The sequence below is a fragment of the Schistocerca nitens genome, chromosome 10 (assembly GCF_023898315.1).
Source record: "Schistocerca nitens isolate TAMUIC-IGC-003100 chromosome 10, iqSchNite1.1, whole genome shotgun sequence".
Lineage (NCBI taxonomy): Eukaryota > Metazoa > Arthropoda > Insecta > Orthoptera > Acrididae > Schistocerca > Schistocerca nitens.
In genome coordinates this window covers 52,688,435-52,700,652 of record NC_064623.1, presented here as the reverse complement: position 1 = coordinate 52,700,652, position 12,218 = coordinate 52,688,435, and the positions used below count along the sequence as shown (strand labels likewise).

General features: G+C 38.4%; 1 protein-coding gene across 3 annotated transcripts in view; it reads left to right on the top strand.

Moving 5' to 3' along the window:
• LOC126209779 (tubulin-specific chaperone cofactor E-like protein) overlaps positions 1–12,218 on the top strand; it is an 81,307-nt gene that overhangs the window by 33,706 nt on the left and 35,383 nt on the right. For all 3 annotated transcript variants that reach the window (XM_049938909.1, XM_049938910.1, XM_049938911.1), the window contains 3 exons: positions 5,116–5,330; positions 7,525–7,685; positions 9,213–9,291. In XM_049938909.1, coding sequence (XP_049794866.1) covers positions 5,116–5,330; positions 7,525–7,685; positions 9,213–9,291 — 455 coding nt within the window. The remainder of the gene's footprint in view (positions 1–5,115; positions 5,331–7,524; positions 7,686–9,212; positions 9,292–12,218) is intronic.

The window sequence follows — 12,218 nt, the reverse complement described above, 5'->3', positions numbered from 1 at the left end:
TTTTTTCGCTTTGTGGTACATGGCGCTGTAATAGTCACAAACATATAGCTCACAATTTCAGATGAACAGTTGGTAATAGGTAGGTTTTTTAAATTATATTACAGAACGTAGGTACGTCTGAACATATTATTTCAGTTGTTCCAATGTGATACATGTATCTTTGTGAACTTATCATTTCTGAGAACGCATGCTGTTACAGCGTGATTACCTGTAAATACCACCTTAATGCAATAAATGCTCAAAATTATGTCTGTCAAGCTCAATGCATTTGGCAATACATGTAACGATATTCCTCTCAACAGTGAGTAGTTCGCCTTCCGTAATGTTCGCACATGCATTGACAATGCGCTGATGCATGTTGTCAGGCGTTGTCAGTGGATCACGATATCAAATATCCTTCAACGTTCCCCACAGAAAGAAATCCGGGGACGTCAGATCCGGTGAACGTGTGGGCCATGGTATGGTGCTTCAAAGACCAATCCACCAGTTATGAAATATGCTATTCAATACCGCACACAAGCTATGTGCTTGACATCCATCATGTTGGAAGTACATCGCCATTCTGTCATGCAGTGAAACATCTTGTACTAATATCGGTAGAACATTACGTAGGAAATCAGCATACAGTGCACCATTTAGATTGCCATCGATAAAATGGGGGCCAATTATCTTTCCTCCCATAATGCCGCACCATACATTAACGCGACAAAGTTGCTGATGTTCCACTTATCGCAGCCATCGTGGATTTTCCGTTGCCCAATAGCGCATATTATTCCGGTTTACGTTACCGCTGTTGGTGAATGACGCTTCTTCGCTAAATAGAACGCGTGCAAAAAATCTGTCATCGTCCCGTCATTTCTCTTGTGCCCAGTGGCAGAACTGTACACGACGTTCAAAGTCGTCATGCAATTCCTGGTGCATAGAAATATGGTACGGGTGCATTCGATGTTGATGTAGCATTCTCAACACAAACGTTTTTGAGATTCCAGATTCTCACGCAATTTGTTTGCTACTGATGTGCAGATTAGCCGTGACAGCAGCTAAAACACCTACTTGGGCATCCTCATTTGTTGCAGGTTGTGGTTGACATTTCACATGTGGTTGAACACTTCTTGTTTCCTTAAATAACGTAACTATCCGGCGAACGGTCCAGACACTTGGATGATGTCGTACAGGAAACCAAGCAGCATACATAGCACACACCCATTGGGCATTTTGATCACCATACGTCAACACGATATTGACCTTTTCTGCATTTGGTAAACAGTCCATTTTAACAAGGGTAATGTATCATGAAGCAAATACCATCCACACTGGCGGAATGTTAAGTGATACCACGTCCTTATACGTTTGACTATTACAGCGCCATCTATCACAAAGCAAAAAGTGGTCCAACTAAAAAATTTATATTTTGTTACGTACTACACAAATATGTAATAAAAAATGGGGGTTCCTATTTTTAAAAAATGCAGTTGATATCCGTTTGACCTATGGCAGCACCATCTATCGGGGCAACCATGGCGGCATCTGGCTGCCCTCTTCAAGCTAGATGAGTTTTGTTCTTTGTAGTTTTTTGGTTTGATGTTTATTTCGTGAGATATTTGGCCCGGTCACTATCAATGGACCTCCCTGTACATCAGCAATCTAGTCTGGCTCTCTCCATATAAAAACAAATATAATCACTTTGTATTTTCTGCCAAAAGAAATCATTAGCCTTTTGTGATTCTCATTGGCTACCGTATACTATCACCCGATTGACTAAAACCTATGTCAACAAATCATAATCAGCAGCAGCACACAACGCAAGAGTGGCAGACACCATAAGTGCACTTTAGCGGAGTCTTCTGTCTCAATAATTTCTTCTTCTATATTGTCGTAGGAGAAACAACAGCATGTAACTGATTCTGTATGCATTTTTCATATAAATGCAAATGTGCATGCAACCACATCACATTGTTATTGCTTGTCATGTGTTTCATCATGTTGGAAAGTAGTTCATCAGTCAGCACTTCGTTTGATGGAAACAGACAGCTGTAAGATACAATTTCCTGGTTTCACCTGTCGGCTCATACTGTGCCAGGACCCAGTATGTGAGAGTAGGAAGCTTATGTCGTGGTTGGAGAGAAAGGGCTGGTCTCCCATTAATCTTGCTAAATGGGTTGTAGGCTGAACTCACTACGCTGGCTTATGGATTTGTGACTGTCTGTGACAGTGAATTTTTCCACCAGCTCTTGTAAATATATTTTGAAAAGTCCCTGCAGTGAACAGTTCTCTGTTGAGCACTGGTAGAGGGAGCTGGAAGTGGCCAGGATAAAAGTTTGAATTCCTTTTCCGAAGCCAGCTGGCTGAAATACATGTTATAAAATATATGTGTGTATGTTCCAATCTCCTCTTAAACCACTGGGTCAAACTTGGTACACGTATCACATTCTGTCTGGAAAGAACCATATACCTCTCAAAGGGATGAGGTTGACAAAGTTTATCTCCTGAGGCACATATAGCCAGACTGTATTCATCCAGTATTTGAGAATGAGCGCATTTAGTGACTTGCAACAAACTTTATGGATAATTTGAAACTTTCACAAGAATTTTTCTTTCTGATGCCGCCACAGAATGATGAAAGAAAAAAAATTTATCACTTACTATGTTTCACTGTTTGTGCAGTAAAACTGCTGCATCAAGCATGATGATGTTTTAATTTATTACTTTCTGTCTACTAACTCTATTCACTAGACATTTCACAGACATCTACGCATATCAGTGAATATACCTAGAAAATTATATGATAATATTATTAGTAGTTCAGAAGATGTGATGTCATCAACATAGAGCTCCATGATAACAAAACTGCTGTGCAAAATTTGCTAGAGGTATAGGTGACATGTGTGTTCAAACATGTATGAAATACGTTAAATCAGGTGAAATATATGTGACATGTAAATGTGGCCAAAGTCACAGATAAAGAGCTCTTCCTAAAGTCCTGGATTGATTTCAGCTCAACGTGATACACATGTTACTGTGTGGGTGAGAACCTCCAACCCCCCCTGTTAGGGTGGGGATGATAACATGGTGATGGACATAGAAGGGAGGAGGAGGAGATAGGGTGAAGAGGAAGTGGGCAGAGAAAGGTAAGACAATACACAGAGGGTGGGAGGAGGAGACGAAAAAATAAGCAGATAGAAAGAGAAAGAGGAAGGGGAGATTGGGAGATGGGGTTGTAGGAGATGCACTAATAGAAGATTGGAATAAATACATACTTGGGTAATGACAGGTGCTCAACTAACATTAAAATAAGTCTGTGGAGCACTCAGAATGAGACATCGGCCAGTATCGTGGCAAGGATGTCAGGCAAGGTGTGGCTCCTTTGAGGCATAGCTGATGTTTGTAACAGTTTGCAAGTGCATTTCCATGTGTGATCACTGATCATTTGCTTGTTTTCTAGGAAAGTGTTACAGTTCAGCATACTTTTGCTCAGTAAAAGAGACCACATAGCAAAGTGTGGAGCCATTAGTTAGCTGGAGGTGATGTTTAACAAATTAAGCTGACTTGCAGTAGGGCTAATACAGAAAATAAATTCTTTGTGAGGTGTGTGTACTCCCAACGCTCCAGTTACATAGAATTCATACCCACTTTTAACTGTCTTTTTTTTTTACTTAAAAGTTAATCTTTCTGCTCCGTTTTTCATTGTAAAGAATTAAAAAATCAATGTTGCTGTGGTAACAGCAGATGTGTCGAGTAAATACGCTACCGGAGTGGAACCCAGAAAATTGGAAAAGTACATTATGGAGCATTTCTTCTATGACAACAGTATGTGGTTAAAAAATCATGGCTACAAGTATTCCTCGCTCACTGTGCATACTTTCCTTTTTTGTTTCCGTATTTAGGAAGCTTTCCAACTTTTCTATTAAATGCTGAAGTTCATGTTTACCAAAATAAATTAATTCTCTTGTTGCTAAATAGTTTTCTCTGGTAAAGCGTTGAAACACACATTCCATACACCTCTGATTATTTACTATACAAACATAATTAAATGGGTCAAGTGCAGTCTCATAGTGATGTTACTACTTCCAGTTACTATTAAAAACTCCAGCTCAGCAACAAAATACACCAATTCAAACAGCACAGTGTTATAACAATAATTTTTTTACTTCCATATCCTTGAAGGGCATCATTTTCTTTGAGGTGATGCTTAAACAGCCTCTGTATCCCAACAAACAATGCAAGCCATGTGGTTGGTCTTATCATTATTATATTATTATTACAAACATTACACGCTTTTATCGGACCACACAAAGCATTTATGACCACTTATTCTTCCTGTTCCAGTTTGCTTTTATTCATTAGCTAAAGACCCCTCTTCATTTCTTCGGTCCACTTTGGTCTTTGGGCTTTAGGTACTGTCTTCTGACATTACTTCCCACTTGTGTATTTTGTGTCTATAGTCGCTTTTGTCTGTGATGTTTGCTGAATCTACCTGTGCTTTTTCCAGATATATTTTTACTTGTACCATCCAAGGTGTAGTGGGTTTGAGCCTCTGTATGTATCTTAGTATTCTGTTGGTGAGTCTGGCCTGTGGGAGTCTGCTGATGAGGCCATAAAATTTTAGTCGCCTTTTTCTGATGTCCGCTGCAAGGTTGTACAACTTCTGTGGTGTCTCTGGAGTGAAGCCTGGGTCGTTCGTCTGTGACTTTTGGTCCAGTAATTTTTATGATAATTTTTCTTTCCTCTGAGGATCTTCTCTAGGTCACCCTTATTATTATTATTATTATTATTATTATGTGTGATTAGACCCCTGCAAAGCTTCTACATTCATTTTCCTTTTTTTCCACAATGCTCTCATTTTTTCTGCATTGGCTCTCTTCCTTGTGTGTGTGTGTGTGTGTGTGTGTGTGTGTGTGTGTGTGTGTGTTTTCTAACACTAGAAAACCATCATTAGCTTAAAATCTAGGAAAGTCTCCATGCTGTTGTGTGTCTGTGTGCCACCCAGCAGTTGCCTATAGGGAAATGGTTGCATTTCCTCATTCTTCTGTATTAAATAATTATGCATGTAATTTGTTAACTAGAGAATCTTGAGAATTTTTCACAGAGTATTCACTGCAATGTCTGTGCCTGCAGCAAACTTCGGGTCAGACAGCGGCTCGTCAGAGGAGAGCGAATGCGAATCGTGTGGCAGCAAAGTTGGAGTGGGTGAACAGCCACACACCTTTTTCCGGCAGCTGCGCTTCCTCAACTTGACGGGCACGCACCTTCGCTCGTGGCGCGACATTGACCGGGTCAGCCGGTTCCCCCAGCTTCAGTCCCTCCGCATCTCTGGCTGCCCACTGTTCGAGGTAATTGTGCTACTGCTGTCATATGAAATTCTGAGATTATTCCATTTTTTGCTCCTTTTTGTATTCAGAATTCCCTCAATCTTTGTGCCAAGTTTTGTTTGCCTACATCTGTTAAAGAACATCTCATTTTCTTATTTGTTATTCATGAGTTTTCTTATTGGTCATAAATAAGAAAAAATCTTTTATTGACAATTTTGATGTTATTCCCCGGTAACTTATTTTTAGGTGTTGTGTTGAAAATGGAAATATAATTATCAGTTACATTATATTTATTAAAATAACATCACATTTATACCCATTATTGGAAAAGAGAGCCAATGACCTTGCTGATGTGGTAACACTGGTTCCTGTCAGATCACCAATGTAAGCATTGTCAGACATGGCTAGCACTTGGGTGGGTGACGGTCTGGGTCTGCCTAGTGCTGTTGGCAAGCAAGATCCACTCGGCTGTCGTGAGGTCAGTTGAGGAATTACATGACTAAATAGTAGGTGCTCCAGTCATGAGAACTTAACAAGTCATGTGCTGATCATGTGTCCTCCCAAATCTGTAGTGGTACCTATAGGCTGCAGATGACACGGCTGTCGGTTGGTAATGTTAGTCCTTCCAAGGCCTGTTTGGATATTGTTTAGCGTTAGGTTATTTGAAAAAAGAAATGTTTATGCTAAACCTTTTAAATGTAATTGATTACAGGAAAAGTAACTTGTATCTAAACATTGTTAAATCCTCCCCCACCCACCACACCCCCACCCAAAAAAAAAATTGTCGAAACTAAGTAGTTCTCTTCAGAAAGATTATGCAACTGTTCTCTCTAAGCTTTATTACAGTGAAAAAATAGCCACTCTGAGTCTGTATTGGACGTGCAAACCAAATTGCCTTCAGCACCACAGTAGTAAATGGAAATAAAGTCCCATGCTTCTTGACAGTGCGTAGGGGAACGATGCGGGAGTCTTGCACCACTGTACTAGGCATGGTCCTAATGGAGGTGGTTTGCCATTGCCTTCCTCCAACTGTAGTGGGGATGAATAATGATGATGAAGACGATACAAAAACACTGTCATCTCGGGGCAGTTGAAAATCCCTGACCCCACTGGGAATCGAACCTGGGTCGCTGTGCTCGGGAAGCAAGAACACTACCACAAGACCACGAGCGACGGACACGGTAGTAAATAGTGGATTATAATGATATGTGGCCTGCAAAAATTTGACAGGGTAGACATTTCCTGCTGTTAGGAAAAATTGATTTTCCATTTTTCAGTACACTGTAGGAATTTATTTGTATCTCTTAAGGACATCTATACTGCAGTGACCTGTCATTCCATGTATGAATATACCTCTTTAATATGTCAGCATTTATATAGCTTATTATTATCATGAAAGGATTGAAACAAGAACCTAGAGGTGTGAACAAAAGATTTGCCTGCATATGTGCCCATAAGGTTGGCAGCCCACTTCAAAGATGCAACCCAGTTTGTCTCGGTGTTTCTTCGTGTTTTTCGAAGCTTTTTGGTTTCAGTTCACAAATTTCTTTTTTGACAACAGTGCACCCATCTTCAGGCTGTTTTAACTTTGGATATAGGTGACAGTTTTATCCATCAATGTCGCATTTCCTGACACTTCTGTAGAACATGCACTGAAAGACATATTTGGGAGAGATCTGTTATAGACTGCACAATTAAACTGCATATTTTCATAGTATGCAAGTGTAAATATGAAAACTTCCATAAGCTTAACAAACATAAAAATCGAGGTGGTGCCTATGTAGTTTCCTTCATTGAAACAGTTACTGCATATGATACATGGAATCTCACAAACTTGTTTCTGGTTTTAAACAGAGCACTGAAGATTTATTTCTATGCTGCTTCATGTGGGTCTGAGAGACCCTTAGTTATAGTCAGTCTAGAAAAAACCATGTTTCAAGCTGTTCTAAAGCTTGTTCACACTGCCTGGAATTTTTCATGAGGCATGATTTTAAATTAGGGCAGATATATCATTAGTGAATAAGACTAAACAAACAGCAGTATTTAGCAGTAGGATCTTTTTGCACAAGAACAGCTAAGGCTCTAGTACAAAGTCTGTTACATGTAGTGGATATTACCAAAGAATTGAATTTGCCACTGTAAATTGCCTATTGTGATGCCACTTTCCTCGTTAACTGACAGAATTAATAATTCTTAAAAATGCTATTATTTACAGGACTATACAGAACATGAGCGGCGGCAGCTGCTCATCGCCCGGTTACCAAATGTCCAGACGCTGAACGGTGGAGGAGTCATCAGCTACGAGGAGAGAGAAGACTCTGAACGGGCATTCATCCGTTACTACATGGACAAGCCCGAAGCAGACAGACCTGAACGGTACATGTTGTATCAGCCACTACTGTCATAAAGTAATCTCTCCCAAACACCTCAGAAGTGTCAAGTTGCCATCCTGGCACATATATTTACATGTGAGATTTAAAGTTGATTATGTGGACTCATTCCAAAGGGAACTACAGCATTCACTCAGTGAACCTCAGCAGGAAACGATATACTGTTGGATAACATTTCATTAACTATTGTGCAGAAACGCTATTATGCAGGTTCGCTTTTCAGACTGGAAAAAGTGAGACTTTATAATCTCAGATTTTCAAACATAAACAGAACAATTTATTCAAATAGGGTTTGCAATATTTAAGTCTTACGTTGTTATATGAATTGTGTATGTGATCTCTTTTGTGGCAATTTAGATTTGACCCAATTTAGAGCAAACTGTAATAAAGTGTTCAGCTCTACAGACAGTGAGATCGTGTGAAATATCCATAATTAATTGAGGGTTGCCAGTAAAATGCTGGTCATAATTAGAGCCACAGTGACATACAAAATTCAAGGTGAAATTCCTAGGGTGTCTCATACTTTCCTTAGTTTTCAAAACAGAAATAAGACATCAAAGATGCTGCATTAAAACTCCAGATAAAATATTAAGACATTGTCTACCTTCATTTCTCCTCAGTTGTATTCTCAAAAAGTTCATCCATACCTGGAAATCAGAATTAAGACAGTCACATCCCTCTGAGAATGTAAACCAAATTTAAATGGATCATAGTAGACTGTCCTGTGCCAATAACATCACCATCCTGTCAAATGTCATAGAAACAGTGAAGTGCTCTAAATGACACTGGTAAATAAAATCGCAGATCAGATATTCTTTCAGTAAACAGAAGTGGTGGCTAATGTTAGTGTCGCCACTTCAGAATTAGATAGGCAATATGGAGGCATTAGCAAAACAGAAAAATTTAAGAACCTAAGAAATATCTTGGTGAAAATTGGTTCGGTTGGAAAAAACAGCATTTCAGGAGTTAATATGGATCCAATTAGAAGACCATTCATTTAAAAAAACTTTTGTTTATAAAGTAGGAAAACTCACGGAAACAATCTGTGAAAGATGGGGTCAGTTTTATAGTCGGCTCATCCATGAAAAGATTGTGGCAGATGGAATAAATTGAGACAAACAACCAAAAACAAGATGCATTATGTCACGGACAGAAGACTACAAACAAAACTCACCCCCAATTAATAATTAAGAGTCTGCTATTTTTAATTTGTTTTTATAGCAGCTCCACACCTTGATACTGTCTCTTTCACTCCACCATACAGCATTGCCTTAGGTTCTTAAGCTGTTTCCCCCTTTTCAGCATTTGTAAATCTTTTGTGTTACCTCAACAGTAATTACTTTGAACTTTCCAAAAAACTTTGCTAATTGAGACTGTTGACTTCAGAACAGAAACAGATGAACCCACTCTACCAATCTCTTGATAATCCTCTCTGTTACAGTGCATTTAATTTATTTTGTTCAAAAATTGATTGTTAATTAGATGTAATTAATTGCCCTTTTGTTTCTTCCAGGTACAATGACTTAGTAGCAGTCCATGGGAAACTTGACCCTCTTGTCCAAATTGATCTCAGTCCAGAGAAAAAAGTGAAGGTAAGAACTGAAAAAAATCTGTTCCTTTATGGTGCTTCGTTGTTGTAAAATATGAAGTGGATGGAGCAATCTACCTCACATGTTATCTGGGCCATAAACTGTATGCTTCCTTAAAATGTTAATGGAAAGAGATGTTGTTTGGTATTGGCTCTGAATTGCACAAATTCTGAGTCTCTAAAGTTCATCAAAATGTGTCTTCTGCCCTCCAAGGAGCCCCTTTTAATGTTCACCAAGCATTTCTGTAACGTTCTCTCATTGATCGAACTGACCAGTAACACATCTTTAGTGCTTGTCCCATGTTTCTCATAGTAGGCACTACAACCATAATTTTATGAAATGAATGTGGCTTTCTTTTCACTTGACAGTATTAGTTAGACTTTTCATGCCATGGCATGTATGTTCCTAGATTTGTCATGTGCACTTGGCATAGTGTCTTATGAGCTATTATTTTATAAACTGAAACTTATGCTATCAAACTTACAAGGCCAACATCGGGTTACACGAGCTACACATAAAGTGAGTCACATCATGAAGTGCAGCTCCATTCCAGCTGTAGTCCAGTGTGGCGTGCCTCAAGGGTCAGTTCTGGGGCTTTTATTGTTCTACCTGCAGTGCGCATAGCAAGGTACTTAACTATTCAGATGAAACAGTAGTCATTAAGTAGGTACCCAGTGAGAATGATCTGGCCCTGAATTGTTCTGGGGGCTTACTTGACTTGAAAAATTACCAACAAAACAATTGCTCAAGCTTGAATTCCAGTAAATAAAGTGTAATGGACTTTCAAATACACCAAAAATCTGATGGAGTACAATGGAATGTTGTCTGATGATGGTACAGAAAAAAAAAACTGCATGATGCAAATGCCCTAATGTCAGATAGGCATCACAGTGATCATTTATGCCAAAAATAAAGAAAATCAATTTACAAAATGAGAGCATTGTGGCAAATGCTAAATTATGAGCAAATGAGTACATCCATACCTCAAATATGGAATTGAAGCATGGGATATGCTGCTGCCAGGCATACAAATAGGCCAGTTATCCATCAGAAGAGGCTGTAAGGCTTCTGTGCAAGCTTGGCTATAGCGAGTTATGTGAAGAAGTGTTCAAAAGTAAAACTTTACTAAAATTGCTATCAGTACATAGTTATAAAACTGATCAATTAATTTTAAAATACCAAAATAGTCTAGAGATGCACACTTGTATAGTACTGGGAGAGACTGATTATCATCTGAAAAGGAATAATACAAAATGTGCAAACATTTTATAACAAATTTCGAAAGAATTTAAAAAGTGCAAGTGGAAGCTGCATTGAAATGGGCTTGAAGGAGTTTCTTACCAATAAATGTTTTTACAGTATTAAGGAATTCCTTTCAGAAGAGTGGAATACTTTCATTTGTGCCAGTAGTATTTTTCAGTGCTAATAATAGAGATATACAGCATTTTTTATTGTTCCTCTAAAGTTATGGGAAGAGTCCCAAAAAAATTTGTATTTGTTTATGGAGAATAAATAGATATATCTAATGTTTAGCTAGAGAAGTCCACACTTATGGAAATGGCAGTATATTCACATAATGCGCTTTGTTTTGGTTTAATATTTTCACTGATCTTGATTGTTTGCCAGATAGTTGTTGGAGAGCAATGAATCCTGTAAAACAAGACAGAAGCAAATTATGTGAATATGCTGCCATTTCCATAAATATAGCCCTTTTTTCTAACTAAACACTTGATAATAGCTTAAAAAACTGGTATTAGTTGTGAAACGAAGAAAAGGTCAAAATAAACACAGTCAAAGTAGTGTGCATTCATTTCTTTATCGCTTCCTCAGTCAGTAATGATCTTAAAACAAAATTTACTACACTTATCATATCTAAATCTCTGTACACTGAAAGTGTATTTGGGGTCTCTGCTATAGTAGTATGAGGCTCCAAAGCCAGTGTAAAGCCTACAGTATTTGGAAAAGGATGCTACTCAGCCTAAAGATGACCTATTGAACTGCAGACAGGCACAATGAAAAGACAGTTACACATTATAGCTATCAGCCAAAGCTTTCTTCAGCAAAGAAAACATGCAAATTCACAAATCACACAGTCAAACACACATGACGGCTACCACTGGCAGCTCCGACTGAAAAATGTACTGGCTGGCTGAAAGTTGTAATTTGTAATAGTCTTTGCCTGTGTGCAACTCAGTGGGTCATCTTTACATTGAGTTACAATCTGTTCTTTTCCTAATATTGTTTATATTCCAATCTAGAGTTTCCAGTGTAAAGTCTATAAACCATACTCCCAGGCCACATGATTCCCAAAACACTGTCAGCATAAGGATTTTAATTTTTGAAACTATCAGTATTGAAATAAAACGAAATGATCGTATGGCATTGTTGGCCGGGAGACCCCATGTGGGGGAAGTTCGGCCGCCTTATTGGAAGTCCTTTTTATTTGACGCCACTTCGGCGACTTGAATCAATGATGATGAAATGATGATCAGTATTGATTTAGGATTATAACAACAAAATGCGCATTTGCTAATACCATCAGGATAAACAAAATATTTTGTACAAGTGATTAGCTGATAAGAAGGCTGTCGTGCCTTAACAATATTATATCAAATGGTGAGAGAAATAAGTATGAAAGTTAACTCTTTAATGCTAGTTATCCATCAGATCGCAATTGGATATGGCTAAAATTATAGACAAAAGAATTTCTGCAAACAAATGTGATCAATATAGGTACATAAATATTGTTAACAAATCAGGTAATAGTGCTTTCATCACAGCTGTACGGTATAAAGTGGCCCAATTCAGTCTTTAAAAATACCAGTGAAACTTTCCATAGTTTTGTCTGTCTCCTTTCTGATGTATTTAATGTTTCTCTAAACAAGTTAAACAAAGCGAGAACTGAGCAAAGCACTAATGGAAGCAAACCG